We start from the raw sequence: 27,278 nt of genomic DNA, 5'->3' as shown, positions 1-27,278 counted from the left end.
GTTAGTCTAGAGATTAAAAAAATAAATTAGTATTTTTTTTTTCGCTTTTAATACAAAGTTTTTTAAAGTTATGCCAACAAAAAAAAAGGAATATTGACTTTTGCACTAAAAAAATGTAGTTAAAAGAAAACACAGCATCCTTAAAATATATTGAATCAGATCTACTCATCTTTTTAAAGTAGTGAAATCCCTGAATTTAATTCAGAAAGTGAGTAATTAATATATTTTTTGAGTATATAAAACACAGAGATTTGTCTATGTACATAATGATTCAGGAATTATGGCACAAATTTTAATAATATTTTCTCATACATGAAAAAAAATCTGATAAGCAATACATGATATACAAACAAAAAATATATACAATTAAATTGAAAAGGAATTCAAATTTACATTATGTATAATATTATATTATGATAAGCAAAGTATTTCCAATTATTGGCAAATGAAAAGCAAAATTATTTTGAATACACCAAATGTAAAAAAAGTATACAAATAATAGTAAAAATGGTTTTAATAATATAAAGTTTCAATGGTATTTCAAACAATAATACAAAGATTAGTAATATTAAATTACATATTAATATTTCATATATCATTAAAAATTTATTTAATAAATTATGGTAGATATAAATTCATATACACATTAGTATTTTTATCATAATGCTAACAAGGCAGACTTATAAATGATATATAGATAATGACTTATATAGCAGACTTATAAATGAATCTCATATCAATATAAAAGGCCTGAAAAGTCTTACAATCAATAATTCCTTAATGAATTTTTAAAAATTGGTTTAAATGAAATATTAAAAAAGAACTATAATAGCAATTTTATTTTTATTCAATTAGTTTCATTTTTGAAAGGATAGTTTAAGAAGCTCAGTCATAATTTTTTTAAATATTTAATACAATACAATTTTTTAGTATATATAAAATCAATTATTTACTAAGTGATCAGAAAAAGATATATTTCATCAAAGTAAAATCACTTTAATATTACAAAATAGTTTTAAGGGGGGGGGGAATCAACTTCAGTGATTTTTAAAACGAAAAATTCTGAAATTTCAAATATAAAATTCATTCGCTCATTTATGATGATATGCTAAAGTATAGTTTTTATGTGCATCTAAATTTTATATTAATAAAAATACATATTCATATACCTAAAATATTCTGAATTACTATACAGAATATTTATAGGATAAATCATTTTATTGGCTTATACTAGTTTTAGAACAAGAAAATAAAAAATAGGAACAATTTGAAAATATGAAAATAAAAATTATGTGTCATCATTATTTACAATTTTAATTTACACCTTGAATTAGTATTAATAAAAACTGTATAAAAGCATACTTCATGGATGAGAGAGGAACATTTCTAAAATTTACATCAAAAGTCCCTTCTACACTATCATAAGCAATACAGTATCTTTGAAATGCTAAAATTCTGATTAATAACACAAATCTAATATTAAACTATATGATACATTTAAATACACATATGCCATGCCATGCCATTCTGATAATTCGTAGTTCCACTATGGCAGAGGAATGCTTCTTAAAAATAAAATACAACACAATAATAGGAATTCAGAAGTAAAATACAGAAACAAAAGTTCAAAAAATATTTTGAAATTAAAAAAAAAAAAAAAAGAATGACAACATAACAAACAAAACAATCGCCATTATTATGCCAGCTCTTTTCAGGACTGACATGTTTACACTTGTTTCAGTTCACATATATACAATACAAATCTAAATTACACATAAAAAAGGCTACAATGCCAACCACTATAGAACTAAGAAATTTGCTTTAAATTTTTGAAGTATGTATTTCAAAATGGAAGGTTTTTTTATTGGACTCGAGAATAGAATATATGATTATAAGCAGATACTGCTGATACACAGGTATAAAACAATAGCAACAAAGACACTCAGACAATAAGACCTCTTTGGTCATTTTCAGCATCATTATTGATATTGTTACCAGCAAGATTTACAGCGATAACAACTCTCCGATCATAAGGCACAGGATTATTCACTGAATGATGGGAAGGAGGAAGTAGATTCTCAGATTCATCTGCAGACAAGAAGTGGTTTTCTGATGATGTGTCACTTTCTGGTGAAGATGCAGCATTGAACTGTTGATAGTTACCGGGTAAAGACGAAGGACCACTGCCATCAGGTTGATTTGATGTTGAAGCAGCACCAAAGGTTCCCCAAGACTGGCTTCGATTGGATGGAGATGTCAAAAGAGGTGTGTTTTCAGCAGGGGAAGTGAGTTCTGAATCTTCAGAATCACTCTCATCAGATTCACCGAATGTAATCTTTCGTTTGCAGAGAGGACAGTTGCGCCTGTTATTCATTAACCAGGGATCTATGCACTTTGCATGATATGCTAAGAATAAAGATAGCAGTAGGTTAATAATAATAACAATGGGTTTCATTGATAATTTTATCCTACATAATAAAATCCAAGATAAAAAATTATGAACAGCAAGAGGAATCCCCCCAAAACTTTCTAGCATATTTTTCAATTAAATTTTATCTTCCCCTTTCCCTAAATAAAATGGCAGACCCTGGGTAACACTTCCCATTCCTTAAATGGCCTTGCATGGTATTGGCAAAAAATATTTATAAAATATATATCCTTACCTAATTGATAACTACATATGTCAGTAGATAACAACCTGTCCATAAATAACTATAGAAATCAATAGTTATAAATTTTGCAAAATGTTTTCTTTTGCAAAAATTATTTCTAAAATGTATAAAAAAATTTACAATCTGACTATTTATTAAATAAAAACACAAATTTCAATATTAGATGGTGTACAAGTAATTCATTTATTATGTGTTCAGGAGATAGTTACACTAGATTATATGTAAGAAAGCTAGCTTACTTACATATAATCTAGCTTATTACTTACATGTAAGAAAATTACATATAAACATTAGAATTTTATTTTACTTTCAGTATCTTCTTCTAATGAGTTTAAGGCAACCAGAAATAAAATTAATATAGAGAAGTGTGTTTGAATTAGGAAAATGATTATTTATTATATATATTGCAATAAAAATATTTGAAAATATTACCATGAGAACAAGGTAAAATTCTCAGCTTATCCCCTTCATTATAATCCTCTAAACATATTGCACAAACATCATACTGATCTCCTGCAAATAAAGAAATTTTTACTAAAAGGAATTAAAATACACCCACTTTCAAATAAAAATGGCAACAAAAATCAATCATAAACAGGAAAACAACTGTTTAATATATTTTTGAAAAGAAAATTCTTAAGTTTACAGCAATATCTTAATATCATTTTCCTACTGTCTCAACTCCTTCAGGACAAATGATGCATTAGTGCTAGATTCCTGTTAGGACTGAATGCAACATCCTTGTTTTATGGTAGAATTTGATCTGCAACATTATTGATGCACAGGTACTTTAAGCTTTCAGAATGAAATGTGTTCTACAAGATACTGTTATTAGTCCATGTTTCTTTCAAAAGACTGGTCCTATATATAAGAATTTCTCTCTCCAAAGTCAAACTTTGTTTTGCAATCGTCAGTGAAACACTAGATTTTTGCAAATAAAAACAAAAACATGAGATGAGGGCAGAGAAAAACACATGCTCATTTATAAACAGTTATTCATAATTTCTCCTTTCATTTGGGACGGGATGTTATGGAAGTTATTCTAACAAGGACCTGTATCAATATGTAAGGAGATAATTTAGAATCAATGATTAAAGAATGCGCTAGAATTTTTTAAAATATTAAATAGGAAGTATTAAAATTTTTTTTTTCTGTTATAAATGAGTCAATTATTATAACATTTAAAAACTGATTTTTATCCAAAGTGCATTTCTTATGGATTATAATATAAATTTTAAGGAAATTTATTTTATATTAAGCTTAGTGAGAAAAATGCTCAGGCCTGCCTTCACAGTCAGTACTTGCCAAGTTCTATCCTGTGTGAGCATTTCTTTCCACTTGCATCTATACAAACAGGGGTTTAAGACGATAATTATCTTTAAATAAATACAGATTAAATATTAAAAGAGGAAGCAAGAGTCCTCGTTTTTTTACATTAGGAAATAATCAATTTTAAGCAGAAATTAAATGAATTTCCACTTATTTTATCATCTAGCAACTTCCCTTTCACATTTTACTACATTTTTTTAACCGCTGCACTTTTCATTAGAGATCAAACCAAATTAGCATTTGTCAACTTTTTAACTAATGACATGGTAAATCAATGAAATGTTTTATCTGGAACTTGATAATAAGAAGAAAAAAAGTAAATGGATCCTTCCTCCCTTCTCAGAAAGACGTTGGAGCTCATTCGTTCATTAAGAACATTCTTCATTTTGTCAATAACTCTGTAACAATTAAATAACACATTTACAAAATCACCCATGATATTAAAAAATTTGAATGGGTCAAAGAATTTTGTACTCCAGATTATGCAAAATCTGGAATTTATAAAAAAATAACTCCAACAACAACAACAAAAAAAACCTTCTAACCTCCTTATACATGGCTTGGTATGTTAACAAGTAGAAAACATTAAATGGAGCAGTGATCATTAGAGTCTGATATACTTACAATATATTTTTCCGAGTTGAATTAAAGAAACCTAGAAAATGTTTAGACATTACTAACAATAACTTTAATTCTTTTCAGTAAAAAACAGCTGAATGATTTTTCCTTCGCTATTGAATTAAATATTCAGCAACATCTTTCATTCTACTCAGAAAGAAAAGAAAGAGTCTAAATACAGATATAAGGAATACCAAGCACTTCAGCAAAAATCTTATAAGATTTTTATTTGAAATCATATAAAAACTTTGAAAATGCCATTATAATTTTTTTTAAAGTGAGATTCCAAACATTAAAACACCAAATTCATCAAAACTTTTTTTTTATGAAAGAATTTTTTATTTTTATATTGAACAAAAAATTATGGAATGGGTAAATATTTACATTTGCAGCAGCTCATAAATTTGCATTTGCTCATCAATTCAAAAATACATTTCATTTAGTGTAAAAAAATTACTTGTTAAAAGTTTGAATATCTTTTCATCACATATTCATAAAAACCTTAATGTTGAATTGCAAGATACAGTGACAAAGTTACCTTTTGAGAACTTTGCTGTAGGGATCTGTTTAATTTGACGACTAGATAATCTATTACGTCGACTTCTTCGTTTCTCTTGTATACATTTAATAAGCTGCAAAGCAATAATTAAAAGATTATAAAATAAATATTTACAAATTTTTTTTTTAATTTTACATTTTTTTACAGTAAAATATGAGCTATTGTAGTTTTTTTTTTTTTTTTTTTTTTTTAAATTTGTATGCACTGTTTGTTGTGGCCAAACATATGATGACGCTTGTATACTTGTAGTATTCACTACAAGTTATTCTGTTTCTTATTCTCGTTACAAGGCTTTCATTAAGGATATGCATATGTGAGTTGAGCCAGATGTCTATAATGCTTAAAATTTTTTTATGCATTTAATAAATATAAATAATACAGTCCACACTACCACAATCAAGTGTTAGATTGATAATTCAAACTTTTAGATTCAGTCAGCTGGTAGAAAACCAGAAAACAATGCATTATAAATAAATTAAGCACAACTTAAATAGGATGCGATAACATAGATGAAAATAAGTTTTATCATGAGCCCGACAAGGTTTTTAACGGGTTTTTTTCAGGTGTCAAACAATTTATAGAAAATTATGGTTTATTAATATCCTCAAAGCATATATCTGCAGTATACGCTTTTTTTTTTTCTTCCAATGTACAGCAGAGCGCATGTAGCTCAATTTTTATTGCATTAAGTAAAAAAAAAAAAAAAAAAATTGCTTTTTTTAAATTAATAAAGAATAACCATGTACAGAATCTTTCAAATGGAGACAGTCTCATAACATAATACCATTATTAAAGGCATAAATATTTAGTTCATCTATCTTCTAAATTTTGGGATATAGTAAATTCATGGTTTTTATTTCTTTTGTACACTAAATACATAGATAATGAACAGAATCCTTTGGCCTAAAGGATTTAATATACACCAGAACCACTTAGATAGTGGTTCTTCAATAGAATGGATCTCAAACCTGAATCTTCTAATCCCGAAGCCAAAACTTTACCACCAGGTCATCATAATCTTTTCATTCACTAAAATATTTTTCAATAATACCTTAAAAAAAGTACAATTTTTTAAATAAATTTTTTCATAGCATTATGCTTAAGAGGAAAGTCCAAACATATGAATTATTAATCCAATTATGTCAAAGTCTCCACAAAAGAATTTTTAAATAGCTTTAAGTGTGATTTTTATGTGAAATTCTAGATGAGGAATTAATACCAGTATATAAAACACTACATGCAAACAAGTTGTTGGGTATAAAAGTCTATTTTTCACATTTGCAATTCTTCATGTATTTACTCCATATGTGTAAAACGAAGAAATACACCGGTATATAGTCTTTAAGTTGCCTTTAAAATTTTCTTTCTAGAATAAGAAATTAGGAAAAAGCTAATTCTTTTGATCCTCTTAACCTGTGACTAATAAATTTGAAAGATACTTTCATAGCATCCATCCTCATCTGAATAATTATCTAAAGAAAAATTTTACATAATTTTTTTCATTGTTGGGTTTTATTCTATTTTCAATTACATTAGTTATTTCAATATTTACATTTAAATCTATTTCTGAGCATCCAAAAAGTTTAAATTATTCATTGACATAATACAAATGTCTGTATTACTTACCAGGCACATCATGAAAAGTAACATGACAAAAAAGCAGACTCCAATTACTGCTCCAAACAAATACATATAATAAGTGATGTCAGGAGTATTAGGTCTTATTCTCACTCGATAGTTATATTCATAGCTGAAACAAAAGGCATTCAATTTATTTTTTAAAACTCAATTTTTTTTTATGATCTCAATTTTATTATTAATTTTCAGACTGATTCTCAAATGTCTTACAAAATACATAATAGATTTATAATTGAGACATATCTCAATCTGCCTCTGCAATTATAGAAAGAAAAGAGGAAAATATTAATATTTCAGATGTTCGTATTAAATTAGCATAGGTAAGTTAAAATGATTTTTTAAAGTATATATAATAAAATGTAAATAAATGTACTATGACCTAACACTCATAAACCATTGATCTAACTCATAATGGAATGGTATCCATTTATAAGCCTTTGATTAGAGATAAGAATAAATATTTCATGAATAAGAGATAAAATTTAGCCAGTTAGAGAAAATTCAGATTTTCTGGAAAAAAAATTTGAAATTTATATGCATTAATCAAAATGTGCATACCTGTTGTTGTACACATAGTTGCTTCGCAGAATGATTCCATCCTCATATGAAACAAACAATACCTCAATAGTGGGTTGAAGTATTGGGAAAGGAACTATGGGTACGAAAAATAAATTGTAAGATATTTTTTTAATGTGACCAGAACAAGCAATTATCAAAATGATGCAATAACTTGTATTATGCACTAATGGTTGAATATCTAATAGTTGGTCTAAGTACATTGGTCTGGGTATTACTTACAGGAGATCATTACATAATTTATCTCTTGGTGAGTAAAACAAACAGTAAAGAAGTTTAAAAGAGCCATACCCACAAAAACTAAAAAAACCTTCACCATTAAAGGAAATATATATTCCAAGAAAACTGTTTCAATAGATTTAGATGTTATGTGAACCAATGTATTCCATGAAACATAAATAAAGATGACTTAAGCTTTTACATAGGATAACTTCAAATTAAAATCTGGAAGAATTATTACTTATTTAAGTTTCAAACCATACCTGATATAGATACAAATGTAAAATTGTATTTGAAACACATAAAAATAAATATGATATTACACTGTTCATTGGTTAAATATTATAAGAACACCTTCAACTGAATTATTAATTTACACAGTTAAATCAGAAGGATTCACCAATCTGAACATTGTAGGTGCTATTCCCAACAGAAGCAGTTTCGATAATAAAATTAGTAATCAAAAATAGCTATTATTAATATATACAAACAAATTAGTCTTGCAGCTTTATATTTAGGTAGAAAATAATATTTATCATGATTGTTTTATGCATCTCTGGTATTGTCTCATCTTAAAATATACAGATTATTTCTATAAAGCTGAATTCTTTTGATCTCAAGATTTTTTGTACTCATTTGCAATGAAAAAAATTACTTTCTTTACATGGAATCAGAAGCATATGATTTGTAAAACATGAGCCATATATGACATTTTCTGAGGAATAGTACCAGGTAGTTTGTAAATTAAAATAGATGGCAAATCATAAGTTTTATATAACATTGAGATGATGCAAATAATCTCAACTCTCAATGATTTTTTTAATCATTTTTAATCAAATTTAACTATCAATTAAAGATTTTCCTTCTTTTTAAGATCATCTCCTTCCCAGACAATTTGGCAATTCATTCCTAAAACGGCAGCAATTGATGAGATATAATTACCCGATTTGCCCTACATTGCCATGACAGAATTTATGCACAGTTTTTATGGAATTAAGTTATCTATATCACACATTTTTATACAAAAGAAATATATTTCTAAATGAATTCTGAAATACAGTATAATTTTTTTTAAATGATCACAAATATATCATTTCATCTGACTTTACCGCATTCCAATGGTAGAAGAAATAGTAGCAAGTGAATAATATAACACAAAACTATTAACATGAACATTTTAAATAAGTCATTCCAAGAGGAAAAATCTTTCCCCCTTTAAAAAAAAATTGAATATTCAACTTGATAATGAAAATATTTCAAAGTAAATACTTCATTCAGTGTATTTTTAATAAAAACTTTATGTAATTCATTTTAATTATGAAATGAACATAGATTTACCAATATGAATGTATTCAAATGGCATATACATTATGGCAACATCATAGCCTGCTTTCTCTGCATTTCGTACCTAAAAATATAGATTCATTTAATCAATGCCAAAAATCTTCATAATTATTATAATAATTAAATTCAATATTAATGCAGAAGTATAATGATAATTTCTTTTCATTTTTTCCCCCTTCCTTATAACTAACTTTATTCTGAACTTGGTAATTTTCATAAACACAAATAATATACATCTTTTCTGCCCAAATAACGAAAATAATTTCACTATACAGCAAAATCTTCAACTATAAAAATTTTGTACAGTAAGATTGTTTGTAACTTCCTCTAAATTTTTCTTTTTCTTTTGAAATTTGGATTTCTTTTCTAATGTACAAAATATAATTTCTTACTATACAAAAATTATACAAGATATAATTTAAAATTATCTCTACTGTTTTAATTATCTTACCTAGAAAAAATATAAAATTCGGGGAAATAATTAATACATTTAAAAAGATCAACATTATTCAGTACATGCAGAATCATAAAAACCATGCAAAACCCTGCAAGTTGCTGATTTTTGTAGTACAGAACTTAATAAAAATGGCTCAAACCTTTACAAATCTTTGATTCATGAAATGAAAATAATATTTTATCTATTTCAAATATCAAGTTGCTTTTTACTTTAACACAGTTTATTTTCCAATTGCTTTACTTTATGAGTTAACATTGATTAACTTTTCTTGTGTATGACAATATCAAGTAAGATGTTTTATACAACTTTATACAATTAAAAATTAAGCTACATACAGCAAGAACATATCTTTAAAACTAAAAATTTCTAATATAATTTATTTTTAAAATACACATATAATTGTTTATCACATGTAAAGTCATCAATTTAATTAAAAATTTATAAAAGAAAACTAAAACTGAAAAAAAAAATGCCACTCTAAAGGCAACCACACCTGTATTCAAAATCTTAGAACAGAAACCTACAACAATAAGATGCAAATATGTTTGTGTGTGTGTGTGGAAGTGTGTTTTTGATACCAAAGGTATAATCATGATTGTTGCTTATCTACAAAATATCTGTCCAGTATGGAGGTAGGGGAAATAGTATCAAAGTTAATCTTTCAATGTATTTGTTTATGGAGCTTTTCTTTTATGGGAAAAAAAAAAAAAAAATCTCAACTTTTATATATGCTACAAATATGCAAGGATCTATTAAGTCAAAAAATTATACAAAATAAATTATTTTAAGATATCTAAACTACTGAGCAGCAAAATTTAGAATGAAAAATATAACATTATTAATAAATTTTCTAAGAAACATTGGTTTGGTTTTATAGTACAAAAGCCATTTTTGGCCATGCTGCATCAAACACAATATTGAAAATAATTCTAACAAATATTGAAAATAATATATACTGTAATAAAATGTTTTTAATAATCTGAAGTACTAAGTAATTTTTTTTTAAAGTCATGATTTATATATTTGTAAAATTTTCGTCCTTTTTAAAAGGTCTTCAAGTATATAGCAAAATGTTAATTACAATCTAAATTACAGAACTTAGCACATTAAAAAAGTTTCAGATAAAAAATATGCATCAATACCTTAGTTGTAAGTCCACATTCACTAGTACCATTGATAAGTACAAATTTGCCCATTGTAAAATTTGTCAAGAATGTTGGAGGAGCAATACTTTTGCAAGCATCAGGAGGATCAGCAGATACAACATATCCCTAAAGAAATATACTTTAAATATTGGTACAAAAGCAATCACTCAGTTAAAAAAAACTATAATATAGTTAAGAACCTGTTATATAAAAGTAAATTATTTTTTTTAAATAAAAACTTTAAGATATTTTATTATATATCATACATGCTTGAGTAATTTTATTATTAAAATATAATTACTCACAAACAGCAGTTATAATGCACAAAATTATCAGATTATTTCATAACTGATTTTTATATTAGATAACATTCAATCATTTAAAACACCTAAAACTTTTAAGCATTACCCCAATCATTTCAGCCAAGATAGTTATTTAATTACAACATTGATCAATAAGTGAATTCCAATATGAAAGATCAAAAGGCATGTATTTGTCAGTTTATCTTCAGCAGGGAGGGCAGGAGGGAGCTTTCTATTTATTGTAAATTAAAATATTTGTTTAATTTCCCACCTTCATCCATTCAGAATTTGCTTTCTTTGTACATATCATGATTTTATCAAAGGTGATGAATAAATATCTATTTATAGTTATTTTCAAGCAAATGAAATTTGGAAAATCAAACTGAAGCTGATTGTGCAATTTTAACTAATTTCAAACATTGATGTTTAAAAAATAAAGATAAACAGTTTGGATGGGATCATATTTATTAATATGTAATGTTAAAAGATTGTTTTAGAGCCATTTCACCTTCTTATAATAAAAATAATTTCAACAATAAATATTTGTAATATATTTTTAAAATACTTAAATCAATATTTCAAGATTGTTCAGTTTGTTGCAATTATAAATCTTCACATTATGAAAAAAAAGTATTTTTTAAATTTATAAATATGCTAGTTTTAATATTTTTAAGTGTAATCATTCTATATGTATAAAATAATCCGGGTTATAATAAAATAATTAGATATGAAAATTTCAATAATTTTTTATTTTCTCAAAATATCAAAATACAAGGTGCTACTGTAAAATATATTAAAAATAATGTTAAACTAACATCCTTTATAGAAGAAGGACTGATCTGAAAAGTCTTGTATCAAATAAACTGTTACAGTTTCAATTGCATAAAAGCAAAAAATTCTTATTTTAAACGTTATGATATTAAAAATCCTCAAACCGTCTAAATTTATTACAAAAATAAAAATTTAATCGTTAAAGTCTAATAACCTCTGAAAAGTTAAGGTTAACCAACAACTTTTTTTGATATTTCATTTTACAAAATTTAAGGTAAGAAAGCACAATTTTAAATAATTTTAATTGGCAATTAAACTATCATTCTTTGTTGTTAAAACATTAAATAGATGAAATATTGCAGATTCTTAAAATATACTTCTTTATAATGATTCACATATTTTTGTTAGATTTATCACAACTTTTATCAAATGGTGATATCAATAGCTTATCAGCATATCAAAATTCAAACATATGCAGGTGAAAGCTCTAATAGATAAAGTCTGTCACAATTACATAACATTTTATTAGGTATTGACAGCACATACCAAAATATTTCAAATACTAGATGCTAAAATATAAGTAAGAGATATTATAAAGAAATATTTTGATGTTGAAAGGCATTATTACAATTACATTTTTAAGAAATTACCTCCATCGTAACAAAGTCATCATCAAAAGCTGCTTCCCTATCTTGGAAAGTATCAACTTTTCTTCCAAAACGATCAAACTGTCACGGAAAAAACAAACAACCACATGCAAATTATTAGAATACTTTTATTAACACAAAAATTTATTCAATAAGAATCAGTCATACACATATTTCTTTTAAACTGCATAGATTATAATATTTTTCTTCATTAATTTTCTTCAAAATCATATTTAATACTAAAATGAATCAACTTCAAATACTAACAGAATTAACAAAATAAAACTTATTTCACAAGGAGTTTTAAATAAAACTAATTTACTTACTACAGCATAAATACAAAGTAAATAAAGTTTAAATAATTTTAACTACTAAAAAGTACTCAGATAACTAGACATTTTTATAATATACAGTTCATAAAAATAAAAACTTTCTCTAAAACTTTTTTTGGCCAGAACTCCAAACAGGAAAATTAAACAAAATTTTACCAAAAAATATTTGATATACAGCATTAAAACAAGCAATTAAATCAGCAGTACACTCAATAATTTTAATACAAAATACACAGAATTATCATCTATCCTTTTACTCTCTGTCTCTCTCTAGACTCATCATTTTTTTACAATTTAAAAAAATATTTACCGCCTATGAAATATAAATAATTGATTCAATCTTTAAGCATATTTTCACAGAATTTTTTTTTCCAATCACAATAGCGAATTTATGCAAACATGATGGCATATATCCAGCTTTATCACTAAATGTTGCTCTGTGACATGCCACATGAAGCTATTATCTCCAGTCTACAATGTGATTACATTTAGCCCAAATTTCTCACAGCCATTGAGTTATTTCTTAGTTTTTGACTAATATAAAAAAGTAAAATGATCCTCAAATAAAAGCCCCCACCCCCCAAAAAAATTCAGATTCTGCATAAGAACTAAAAATCTAAAATTATACACTGTAAAAATTTGAAATTTAAAGTCTACATCATTTATTGAGCCATTAATGTTTTCAGCATACACTGAAAACATTTATGTTGGTGGATACATTTATTAATAAAAAGAAAATAAAAATCTAGTAGAAAACATAAGCAAATGCTATTAAATAAAAATTTAGAAAAATCAGTACATTTAAACTGAGATCTATGCAAATAAGATTCCCTTGATTAATTCTAACATAAATAGAAGACAATTTTAAATATATCAGTTAAAGTTTAATACATAAAATATTTAAAATAAGTTATAAATTCAAATAGAGGAAAAGTTTATTTAATGTGGCAAGAAGCAAAGGTATGAAATACAACTGACTATAATTCTGAAACGAGTTAAGTCACTTAATATTCAATATAAAAAGATTCTATATAGCATGAAAAAAAAAAAAAAAAAAACACCACACAATTAAACATTATATAATGCACATTTTAATCATTTAATGTGAAAAGATAGAAAAGTTTATATTATATATACATGAAGGATTCAAATTATAAAGGATAAATTTTATCCCAACTGAGACAAGCGTTTGATTCTAAACAAAAGAAAATATTCACTGAAATTTCAAATTTGGTAGTAAAAATTTGTATTTCAATTCAATCAAATAATATGACCAAAATATATATTTAAAGAAATAGTAAGAAATTAAAAGTTAAACAGATGACTATTTTTACATTTTTCTATATATTTGTCATTATATATAGATAATTATTATATATAGACAGATTGAAGATTTTAAAAAAAAATCAATCACGAAGAACCATTAAACATTAAAAAATTTAATTAACAGTATATCCTTTCATAAATTTAACAACAACTTTCAACATTTGAAAGACTTTTAGAATTACCTTGCAGAAATAAAACATTTGTATGATCCCTCCCAAAGAATATTCAAATAGAACAAAAATTACAGAATTAATATATAACAGTATCGAGGTAGCATTCAATATAAATTATTACTATTCTTTTTACTAATACTGATTTATTTATGCAACATTCAAAAATGGCAAAAGAATAAAATCCATAATATATTAACAACAAAACATTACTTTTCATAAAGATAAAACTTAAAACAATGAGCTGAAGAATATTTACAGTAAATTTTAGTCATGATTTTGATTTGTTTTAACTTTAAAAATCCAATAAATAATAATTATATTGTTTTATATCAATCTCTACAAATGAAACATTTTATATTAAATTAATTAACTTATGATCATGAAATTTTTGAAATAATCTTGATTTAGCCCTTTATTCTCTACAAAAAAATATTTTTAAAGCCAAAAATTACAGAAAAGTATTATGTAAAAATATTTTTTTCGCAAATTTTCCACTTTAATAATAATATAAAATTAATATTTAATAAAATAAACACTTGATAAAAAAATTAGAATAAATAGTTTTGAAAACAACTTACTACTTCTATAGTGGCACCAACAAGATGTAATGCAACTAAAAAGCATATGACATGAACGGAACAAATCATTTTAATCAGATGTCTCACTTCCACTTAAACTTTTTCAAGGCCAAATCCTAGTACACAAAAACCAAATAAAATACAGATTTTCTATGTACTTAAATCAGTCACTATAAAAGAAAGTGCATTTTATCATACTGCAATTGCATAAATAAAATTGCAACAGCTGTAATCGACGAAAATAACTCATATGGAATTCATGTGATTCAAAATGACAATCTCAGTACTTCCGCAATATGTGCAATGCATATTCTAACTTCAACAATGTTTAAAATTATTTTTAACATTTAAATTTTACGCTTGGAATTTATAGACAAACTTGAGATAAAAGAAAACAATTTTCTTCATAAATTTATAATGCCAATTTCATTTTTATTTCACTTACAATTCCACTACCATTCCACAGATTTAGTCGCATGAAAAAGCAATAGATGGTCAGCCATTAAAATAATTTAAAATTTTGGATAGAAATTAAATAAGAAATACAAATTACACTAAAATGTACGAACTTAGAAAACTAAACCAAAATTTATAATTTTATCACGTAACAAATATTTTCATCTGGGGATACTTTTCCTAACAAAAACAAAGTTTCTTTTGTGTTGAGTAGTAAACTTCCTATATACATACTTCAGTCTCGTATGAGGCTTACCTGGCAGAATAACAGTATACGTAAATGGACCGAAGTAAGGCAACATTCACTAAGATTTCTAGGACCCTCTCGATTACTAGAAGTCAATGCTTGCTAATCATGATTAAGTTGCATTTGCAGCAGAAGTTTACCAGTTAGACTAAAAATTATCAGATGCAAAGAGAAACAAATTATTTCACTTACTGTTATGAGTGAATTATAGTTGTGATGACGGTCTGAAAAGGGTCAGAAGCAGATACAGAATATAAGAAAATAAAGATTTAAAATATAGCAAAAAAAAAAAAAAAATTCTTGAACTGAAGAATTATTTTGGAAAAAAGAGATTCGAAAGCGAGATCAAAAATGTGTTTTCAAGGATAGCCTAAAATCTTGTTTTAAAAAAAAAGACAGCAATTTTGAGTCCCCGAAAATATTCTTATGTATACTATGTAGGAATGTTAATGAAGCAATAAATTTATAATAAGCTTTAAAAATTGATAAAAATTTTCAAGGATTTAATTCGAGATGCAGAAATGTTTTTCTGGGAACTAGAAACAGCATAGAGTAGTTTCCATTGGAAATTTGAAGAATTTTGCTTTAAAAAAATTGGCTGGAACTACTTTCAAATTATTGAAAATCAATATAATTTTAAAACCATACGGCTTATTTATATGCACTAACGGCTTATTTATATGCAATAACGATTATCTTCAAATATTGGTTCAACTGCAATTTCGCTTAATTTTTCCTTAATCTCTTTATGATTGTAAATAAAAGTATATTCATTTACCAGCAGGAATGCTTTTCCTTGATCTTTTTATACTACTTCAATGAAGGATGCTTCCGAAGTTTCGTATCACACTACGGGAAATTAATCAAATAAAAATCATTAATCCCAAATGAAAGCAGAAACATGTTTAAAATGTGCTGAGATCTGAAATTATTAAAAGAGCAGCCTTGAGAAATGCCTAAATCCATCTTTAGTAGCTGGTTCATGTTCTTCCTCTACATAGATCGGCAATTTTCCTATGTCTGCAACTGTTTGTCCCTCCCCCTCCCCACTTTCTTAGGTGGGAGATACGTTAAGTAGTTGGTTGACGTTAGTGGAGATACGTTTTAAATTGTTGAACTACATTTAGCAAAATAATTGACAGCGTAATGTCAATAAGATTTCAAATTTTTGGTCCGTCGTTTAAGAAATCAAATTACAGATGTCGACGCTGTTAAGTCCTCAGATTTTCAAACTTTTGATTTAAATGTCATTCATTTAGCTTATAATTTGGGCAACTTTTGAAAGTATAAAGGGGAAAGGTGAATAAGATATCGTATTTTGCCAACAGTTATTGGTCGGACAACTAAACACTCAATTCTATGGATGTTGACGACGTTAAGTCCGTGGAGTCTCAGACATTTCATTCAAATGTCGTTCATTCAGTTTATAATTTCCGCGATATTTAGCAGCTTAATCAACAATCTCGTAAGTGAATTAGACGCCACATTTTTGTCGACTTTTCTTTGTCTTTCGGCTAAGATGGTATCATGGTTTATAAAAAAAATTGTTTCCATCCACTATTTCCATTATTTGTCAGTGGAATTATTAGAGAAATCGAAGCTTTTTATATTTTGCATTAATAGTGAATAGTTCGAAAAAGAATCGTCATTTTATTCTTCCCATTCAGAGGCGGCGGTAGCAGGGGGGCAAGGGGGGCAATTGCCCCCTGTCGGCAGCCTCTTGCCCCCCCCGTCGGCGAGAAATTCAGAGTTTCGTCGGCAAAAGTGTTCATCATTTCATAATGGTTGTATAGAGTTGAGCATTATCGAATATGATTATTTAAAATCTACCTTAAAGTTAACGATCGAAATATCCAAGTAATGGTTAAAATGTTTCGGCTATATTTGGCAAAATCAAGGGGGGGGGTCAATAATCGATAGGGCGGTAGGTCAATAATATGCCGTATTTTGCGAACAATTTTTGATAGACCAAACTAAGAACTGAATGCAATGGATGTCGAAGACATTAAGTTCGCAGATTTTCAGGTATCTGATTCAAATGTCTTTCATTAAGCTTATAATTTGTACTACTTTTGGCAATATAACGGACAAGGTAACAAGTGAATAAGATATTGACAAGGTGATATTCTCATTTTGCTAGCAATTTTTGATCGGTCGATTAAATTCAATGTGGTGAGTGTCGAATATGTTAAATACGCAGATTTTCAGACATTTGATTGAAATGTCGTTCACTTAGCTTATAATTTGCATTAGATTTGACAATATATTCGAAAAGCGAATAAGATACCGCATTCTGCCGATAACTTTTGGGCGGCCCACGATGAACTAAATATGATGAATGTCGAAGAATATATCCACAGATTTTCAGACATTTGATTCAAATGTCGCTTATCAAGCTTTTAATTTGCACTATTTTTGGCAATATAACCGACAAGATGACAGGTGTATAAAACAAAGACATGTCGCATTATGTCAAAAAATTTGATCGGTCGACTAAGAATTCAATACGAAGGGATGTCGACGAGTCCAAATTCTCAGTCATTTTATTTAAATGTCATAATGTTCATTCAGCATATAATTTTTACTATGTTTAGCTGAATAGTCAATAATCTGGCAAATGAATACGACGTCACATTTTTTCCGACTAATAATTATCCTTCGGCTAAGATTTTATCATAGATTATGAAAAAAAAAAATGTTTTTATCGGGCACTTCGATTACCTGCCAGTGGAATTATTAGAGAAATTGAAGCTTTTATATTATTCATGAATAGGACGATAGAGTTGTTTTCCATAATTCATAATTCAAATCCAAGTTCTAAAATTAATCATCATCTTATTCATATAATTGTTACTTCCTCGGTAACGAATTCATAAATTTATTTTATTCATTTCACTCTGATAATTGCCTGACTAAAATCTAACTAAATTAAAAAAACAACAACAAAAAAAAAACATTGTTTTCTTTTGACACTCTTGTGAGTATGCATGCTAAGAAGAGTTATTTTGCTGTAACCAAATTATGTGAATTCATTATAAATCACTGGAGTAAGTAAATTGTATAATTGTAAATTAAATCCATTTAACAATAAAATATCTGCCTTCTTTTGCAATCTAATTTATCATGCTGCAATTATTACACTAAAGAAATATTACCGACTGTAGTTGACGACAAAAAAAATATTTTTGGTATGGTAGCTTTTTAGCTACACTAAAAAAGGTATCCAAGTATGTACTAATTTTTTAAAAATAAATTACTACCTAAATGCTTAAGACTCTGCATTCAATATTATGACTATGTAATTGGAGAATGTATCATTTATATATACTTTTCTTTCAATTACTATTATCGGTAAAAAGTATATAATTTCAGATGCTTCTAAATTTTTAATAGACTTTCAATAAAGATGTCTTGATAAAGAGAGGATTAAAATAGTTATTCTTAGAATATTCATAAATAACACATTAGCCCCTTGATATACAAATTTACTTAATTTCCTAATTAGATGACAGATCTTATTTGGGACAATTATCGTTATCTTAATCCCCAGAAAAATATAAGGGCATTTGAGGTAATGATGCGTTTTCAAATGATTTTAGCGTTTTAAATTACTTAATACTTTCACTTAATTGCAGATTTAAAATTAAAAATTAAATAATTCCATACGCGAGTTAGACTCGCCATTGTATATGAAGGGGTTAAAAAAAGCCCATGCATGCAACTGAGGGGATAAAACTTACGTTTTGGTCGGAATATTAGCTTGTAATAACTTCAAATTAAGAAAGTACTTAATAGTACATAGAATAGTCAGAAAGTGCATAAATAAAAATGAAGATAGGTGAATATATAGGTGATATATAATGGTGATAAAAATGAAGATAGGTTAAGTATATAGAAAAATAAATACAAGGGGGATCTAGTGTTGAAGCAGTCCATTATTCATAAGAATATTTTTCATATCTTACATAAAATTGTAATTTTGTACATATATTTACAAAATATTTTCTCCTGCCTTCTTAAAAAACAACATATTGTATCTTTTCTGCATTCTATATTGTTCGTGTCCGAACTATAGTAAATTTTTGTTGAATACGTGTTCTTATTTTCCTCGGATTCGAAATACATCTTAATTCTTGCTGGTTGTTGCAATCCTTACTTAACAAATATTTTAGGTAGGGGACTAAGCAGAAAAATCGGTTTTTGAAGAAAACATCGAATATTTTTTATTTATTATTCTGTATTTCTAAAACAGTTACTTTTATAAAACTTTTTGTTTCAACATTCATTTTATATAACTTCTGATATAAAATAGTAAGAGTATGCATTTTTCCATTTAGCATGACACGTCATTCTATTACAATCCGTGTTTCTATCTATATACTACAATCTAGAATGGAATATGACTATATTTTTTCTAAAATTAGATGGCAGAGAAATTAAATCTCAAGAGTCTGAGAAGAAACTGAGATCTCAAGAAACTGAGAACCTGTTTTTTTACAAATACTTTTATAAAGTTTTAACAACGAAAAAAAAAGGATCAGCATTTGAATAAAAAAGAATTAAATAACACTTGATTTTCTTTAATTAAATGTAAACTTAATTATTATGAGTTATTTTGAAGCCAAATTAAAGATATTGGGCTTGCCCCCCTGTCGGATTTGTCTTGCCCCCCCCCCCCCCGCCGTCGGCAAATCTCTACCGCCACCTCTGTTCCCATTGTTACTTCATCGGTAATGAATTTGTAAGTTTATTTTACTTATTTCACTATGAGAATTTTCTGACTAAAATATGGTTAGTAGTTAAACTAAATTTAATAAAACCTTTTTTTCTCACTACACTTCTGTAATATGCAGTCAAATTATATAAATTTACTATAAATCACCAGAGTAAGTAAATTATATAACTGTAAATTAAGTCTATTTAGCTGTAAAATATTTGTTTTTTGCAAACTAATTTATTAAGTTACAGTTATTTCACTAATGAAATATTATCAACTGCAATTGACGACAAAAAAATAAATCTATGTAATATAGTAGCGTTGAATATGAACACTAAAAGAGCTTATCCAAGTGTGCATTGAACTTTTATTAAAATCCATTTTAAAGTGATTTTTTGCATTTTATATTACTTAATATTTTCACTTAATTGCTGATTTAAAGTTAAAAATTTGGTATTTCTATGTGGGAGTCAAAATTGTCGTTGTATGCGAAGGAGCTAATAAAAACCTATTCATACAGCAAGGAGGAAAAAAAAAAACCGTTTTGGAGAGGAATATTAATATGCATAAGCTTTGAATGGATAAAAGTACTTAACGATAAGAACACGTGTCTAAAATTGAAGATAGAAGAGTTCGTATTCAAGTTACAATAGTTTCTGAATAAAATGCATATTTTTTTAAGTCTAAATATACATTGAAAAATGTTATGTTTAAGCAATCCATTTTTCACATGTGTATTTTTCATATCTTACTAAACATTACATGAAATTGTAAGTTTATTCACATATTTACAAAATATTTTTTTCAGCGTTTTTAGAAATAATAACATTTATATCTTTTCACATTCTATATCGTTCATCTTCAAATTAAAAAAAAAAATTTTCATCGTGCACGGGAGCTTATTCGAAACACATCTGAATCTCTTCTCTTTGTTGCAGTCCTTATTAAAAATTATTTTAGATAGGTGACTATATTTAAAAAAAAAAATAGATTTGGTGTAAACATCGAATATTTTTTATTAATTATTCTGGATTTCAGGATATATCTTTTATAAAATCTTTTGAATTTAGTTTCTACATTCATTTTATATAGTCTCCATGATAAGAGTATTGTTACAAACTTGTAATTTGCTTCCCATCACGGCTAGTATCACCGTAAGAAAGACCGTTGTAAGATCTGAGCTGAGCGGCTGCCACGTCAATGACCTGAGAGCTTGGCGACCATTTGGCGACTTGGCGGTGAATTTGGCGAGTTTGGCGACTAAATGGATAATACCAGAAAGTTCTAGAAGTTTCATGATCCATCCAGTAATAACAGAGATACACTCAGATACGCCCTGATTGGTCAGAAGATTCTAGCCCCGCCTCCCGGAACTATAAAAGACGGGGACTCAGAAGCTACGAGGAAGTCCACGTTAGCTGGGATTGTAAGCGTAACTGCCCAAAAGGTAATTCCCTAAAATCATTCGCCCTTCAGGCCGGATTAGACATTATAGCACCGTCCACCCCCACTAGATTTGGGCCTCAGTCAGCCAATACAATAGACCTCACCTTAATTAAAGACTTCCTGTACCCATATGAAATTCACTCCTTACCTGAACTTAGCTCTGACCATAATCCCATCTTATTAAATTTTTTCTTTAAATATTCCCTGCCCAATAATCTTAATAAATTTAAAACAAACTGGAATAATTTTAAATTAACCCTCAGTCAATCAGAAACCCCAAACATTGATGAATTTACAAACCCAGATAAACTTGACCATTTTGTAAACATCTTCGAATCGCAAATTATTAATGCAAAAAATCTAGCCTCCACCCCCATTATAAATAGTCAAAATTTTATTGACCCTAAAATTAGAGACCTAATCAGGGACAGGAACTTTGCCAGGAAAAATTTTCAAAAAACCAGAGACCAAGAGACTAATGAACCAAATTAATAAGGAAATTGAAAAACTTAACAATAAAATCCAAAGCAATGAATTTATACACAAATTAATTAGTGTTAACACAGAAGACGGATCAATCTGGAAACTTGTCAAAACTTTTAAAAGTAAAAAACAAAAAATTCCGGCCCTTAAAGGCCCTGCTAGTATTGCAATAACTGATAAAGAAAAAGCAAACTGCCTGGCGGCTAGCCTTGAGAAACAATTTCAACTTAATGAATTGAGCAATTTCACCACAGAACATAATGTAAATAATACAGTCAAAGGCTTTCTCGACTCATTGCCACAAAAATTTATTGATATTCCCCCTCCCTCAACTGATGAATTAAAGGATCATATTAAAAAACTTGATATCAAAAAAGCCCCTGGCCTTGACAGTATTAACAACAAAATGTTAAAAACACTTCCGGACAATTACCTAAAATTTTTAATTAATATAATTCATAGCATTCTCAAATTAGGATATTTTCCCATGTCATGGAAAACAGCTGCAGTTATCCCCATATTAAAACCAGGAAAAGACCCAACTGATCCCTGCAGTTATAGACCCATATCCCTACTCTCTTCTGTAAGCAAAATTGCTGAACAGATAATTCTCAATAGATTAAATAATTACCTAGAAGAACATAATATACTAACACCTGAACAATTTGGATTTCGCCGTAACCTATCTACAACCCACCAATTAATTAGAGCAGTAGAATTCATTGAGGAAGGTTTTGAAAATAAACAAAAAACTGCAGCGGTTTTCCTTGACATTCAGAAAGCTTTTGACAGAGTTTGGCAAGATGGTCTTATATACAAGCTAATTAATTACAACATACCCCCACATCTTATCAAAATTATAATTTCTTACCTCAGTTACAGATCCTTTAAAATCAAGATAAACAATGAATTTTCGGAAGTAAAACCTATTCTTGCAGGTGTACCTCAAGGATCTAAACTAGGGCCAATTTTATTTTCCTTGTTTATTAATGATATCCCCAAGCAATTTAACACTATGTTGTGCATGTACGCTGATGACACTGCAATACTAGCTAGAAACAAAAATCAAAATTTCATTACCATAGCTTTAAACCGACATATTAAGTCTCTTGAGGACTGGTTCGTCGAATGGAAAATTGAAATAAATGCTAGTAAAACTGAAGCTATAGTTTTTAATAAAAATAACTGTAAAAAGAATTTCTCCCCAGTTAAAATTAAAAATCAAACTGTCCCGTGGTCTAAGGAATGCAAATATTTAGGTGTTATTCTAGATAGTAAATTAACTTGGAAACCCCACTTTATTTACACAGCTAAAAAGTTTCGAGACCTAACTCGTAAATTTTATCCCTTAATTTCTCGAAACTCCAAAATGAGTAGACAAAATAAAATGCTTATTTACTCTGCCTACTTGCGTCCAGTATTAACTTATGCCTGCCCTGTGTGGGGATATGCTGCCAAGACTAATCTTAGACTTATTGAACGCCAGCAAAATAACTTAATTAGAAATTTCTGCAATATGAAATACTACATGCCCAATACAAATATGTACTTATGCCTAGACTATCCCCCTCTTAAAAAATTCATTAAAAATCTAGCCACTAACTTCTTTAAAAACATGGATAAGAATGAAAATGAAGCAATAGCTAAAATCCTTAAATATAAACCATCTACAAACTCTAGAAGACCCCGTAATATACTACTTTAATTTATCTCAGCCCCTTAGTTTTTCTTCCTAACTTTTATTTTTTCAAACTCAAATTATACTGTATCTCAATAGCCAATTCTAGCTCACAAGCAGTAAAAACTTACTAAGCCCAACGGCAGCGTACCCCCCCCCCCCTCCACCCTCACCCTAATATCAGACAATCACAATGAGTCCTGACACTCGTCATCTCCAAATTTCGTCGAAGACGGCCACGGCAAAGTATAGACAGCAAAGCACTGTGAAGTCTCTCCTTACCGGGGATAAGCCCCTGCCGGGGCTTGGCGCCCCGTCAACCCAACCATCAAGCTACGAGGAAGAAGTCGTGTGTATCGTCAGAAGAAGTTGTGTGGATCTTCAAAAGTTGTGTGTGTGTGAGAGGAGTCGGAGTCGCCGACAAATAAGAGAAATTAGAGGATGAGACAGCAAACAAACTGCTGAACTATAGCAATTAAATGTGCTGCGCTATTACAATTGATTAGCGGTATTTGTTGTAGAAGAAAAATTTTGTAACAGTATGCATTTGTTTAGTTAACATGACATGTCAGTCTGGTGTAATCGATACAAGGTTGAATGCATTCTTTTACAATGATTACACTAAAAGGCACATCTCGAATTAGTACAACAAAATCAGCCATCTCTGTCTTAGAAGTTGGAGTGAAGTAAAAGAAGAATCTACGGGAATTATTTCATCAAACGTTATAGCTTGAAAAGAAAGGAGCTTTAAGGTAAGCTGTTTAAGATACCACTGTTTAAGATTCGTGTTTATACTTGCGACGATAGTGCCTTATACATTAATTCTTTTCATATAATTAAATATTATATAAGCACTATTCACTTTCAAGAAAATTAGTTAATCAAGAAAACTTTTTTTGAAATTTTAGATTTAGTCATTTCCTTTTATAAAGAATTATTTTGCATATGCTATCATTATCCAATATAGTAGTCATTTAAAAATTACTATAATTCTATTCGATTTTTTCATTTTTGTTGTAATATAAGCATTAAAAAAGATCCGAAAGATCCAGAAAAAGATCCACTGTGTTAAATTCAGACCAAATTTAATATTGTTAAAAAAGTATTCCTCGTTAAAGTTTGTTTAAATATTTCAGGTTTTGTCAGATTTATAGCAACACTTTAAAATATTTTTAATTTTTTTAATGCAAGTTTAATGTACAGATCATACAGGTTGAGTGTTATTTTTATGAAAAATATTGTTCGAAAATACTTTTTTTTAATTCTAAGAATTATTCCACAAAATAATAAATATAATTTAAAAGATGATGCAAAAATCATTTTTTACTACAACATTCTCAAAAGTTACCGCCGAAACAATTTTTTAAAAAATTACTCTGAACTGCACTTTTCACGCTCCAAGGTATATAAGCGTCACGTTCCGTGACTCTAGGTCAAACGGTCTAAGTTGTGAAGGGCCAATACACAGAAACACATATTTTTTTTAAAACATAAGTAAAGATTATTCCAATTGTGTCATGAGTAGAAAGACTCTTAAACAGAGGACAAGCATGCAAGGAATGATTTTCATTCTTGTGACATACATCACAGCTTTTATTTTTCACTGCTTTGAAGCATACTTTTGAAGCAGATTTGGAGCTTCTAAATTTATTACAATAATTTTGATGTCTTATTTGCGAATTTGTCTCGAACTAAAATACAAATCTTACTTTTGATCATTTATTAATTTGTCTGATATTAAAATAAGCAGATATTTCTCGGTCTGATGTTTGAAATAATTTATCTAATATTATCAACTGATTCCTTTCAATATCTGACATTTTTCTCCATTTTAAATAGTAGCCGTAATTAGTACTTAAATGCGAAACTAATTGAGTGTGTGTTTCACTAATCCTGTATGCTTTTTTGAAATTTTCTAGACACGATTGGAAGATTAGCTCAAATTCCTTCAAAACAATAAATTTAATTTTCTCATAACTATTTAGTTCCTCCTCAGTAATATAAGAATTATAATTCTTGAACTTAATAAATTCAACAGAATCTCGGAATATTTTTAATATTAAATGCTGTTTCTATTGAAGTAAAAAATAACCATCATCTTTCAGATTTAAATAGCATTTTATTTTTTAATCTTCTAATACTTTTTATTAGTTTCTCTTGAGTTTCGTTTTTACTTTAAATTCAACAGAATTTCCATTATTACAATTTGTTCTTAACTGTTCCAATTCTAACTAATTGAATGCTCTTTAATACGGTTTTAAACTGAATTTCAGATGTTTGGTTTGCCGTCTCCTCTGTTACTTGATCAATATTTTTCAAATTTGATATCATTTTTACAAACCTCACGCTGCTTTATTAATTGTTTCAAATGAAAAATTTTAGCTCCATCTGGCACTGTTAAGCCAATTTCATAAGTAACAAGTCTTAGATAATCGCTGTTTAGCTTTCTTCTTATCGACATTCCCCAAAATTTCACACAAAAATGTAATAAGGCATAATTATTCTTAACTCAAATAATTCTAATTCCTTAAATTACGGAAACGAAATTAATTTTGTAAATCTATATAACAACCTTTCTCTCAAAACAAGATTAATCCTAATTAATAAGACAAACAAAATTTCACTTTCTGCTCAAATAATGCTGTGATTGCTGTCTCAAAACATTTTTCAGTTTTAGAACAAATCATGTCATTTAGCAAAAGTAACAGTAAGTCACTAATCACTTTTGTTACAATGAAGTTTATATTCTTGTAGTTGGCAAGATCTCACACCTCCGGCTCGACGGACCAAATGTTATGCTCGAATCATAAGTCACTGCAATTTACAAAAATTCATAAATAATCTAAGTATCATATAAAATTTGCTCAAATTCTATATGATACTTTAATGTCATAATTAAAGAAATGACATTAAAGTATCATATAGAATTACAACACACACACACACACATTATCAAACATTATCACATATACAACACATTATCAAATATAATCCACTCAAAAGTGGATTATATTTATTCGCTGTAGTAAATAAATATAGCGAAAAGTAAACTATTTTCACTCATTTATTCACTGCATTCTCACTCCTCAGGATCCATGTTCTTACATACCGTTTTCTCTTGGTGTCGCATATACTGTTTCGTCAGAGACAACAGCGCCGTTTTTATAAATAGGCCAGGCATTATTTTTCAGCGACCTTCAAGATCTTACACCCTTTCGGGTATGGGGCAGACCTAGGCATTACAAATAACAATAATCATGTTTTAAAAAATGTTAACAGATTTACAAAACCAAATTTCTCTGTTTTAATAAATTCACAAAGTGATAGAATTAATTAGCTTTTTGAAATAAATGCTCTCTTCAAATATTTGATTATCAAATTATCCCAAACAATATTTTTTTAAAAATTTGGAAAGGGATTTTTATTAATAAAAAAAACAGAAAAATTACCCAATGATGACAGACTTTATTTGATTATATAAAGATATTAAATCAGAAATTTAATTTAAACATAAATATATTAATAAAATATCAATGTTATTTAAGTTACCATAACTTAACTGCGA

The 27,278-nt window shown here is 27.8% G+C and overlaps 1 protein-coding gene across 1 annotated transcript; it reads right to left on the bottom strand.

Annotated features, from left to right (window-relative positions):
- Positions 1-663: 663 nt before the first annotated feature.
- LOC129964720 (E3 ubiquitin-protein ligase RNF13-like) lies at positions 664-15,334 on the bottom strand. The gene is made up of 10 exons (XM_056079124.1): positions 15,132-15,334; positions 14,687-14,802; positions 12,281-12,358; positions 10,555-10,683; positions 8,950-9,019; positions 7,375-7,468; positions 6,805-6,928; positions 5,158-5,251; positions 3,105-3,185; positions 664-2,406 (listed from the first exon to the last, which is right to left on the bottom strand). The coding sequence occupies exons 2-10, from the start codon at positions 14,753-14,755 to the stop codon at positions 1,943-1,945; spliced, it is 1,203 nt and encodes a 400-aa protein (XP_055935099.1). The 5' UTR covers positions 14,756-14,802; positions 15,132-15,334; the 3' UTR covers positions 664-1,942.
- Between the last annotated feature and the right edge of the window lie 11,944 nt (positions 15,335-27,278).

This window comes from Argiope bruennichi, chromosome 1 (genome assembly GCF_947563725.1).
Source record: "Argiope bruennichi chromosome 1, qqArgBrue1.1, whole genome shotgun sequence".
Taxonomy (NCBI): Eukaryota; Metazoa; Arthropoda; class Arachnida; order Araneae; family Araneidae; genus Argiope; species Argiope bruennichi.
Note: the sequence above shows the minus strand (reverse complement) of the source record. Positions and strands in the feature narration are given on the sequence as shown.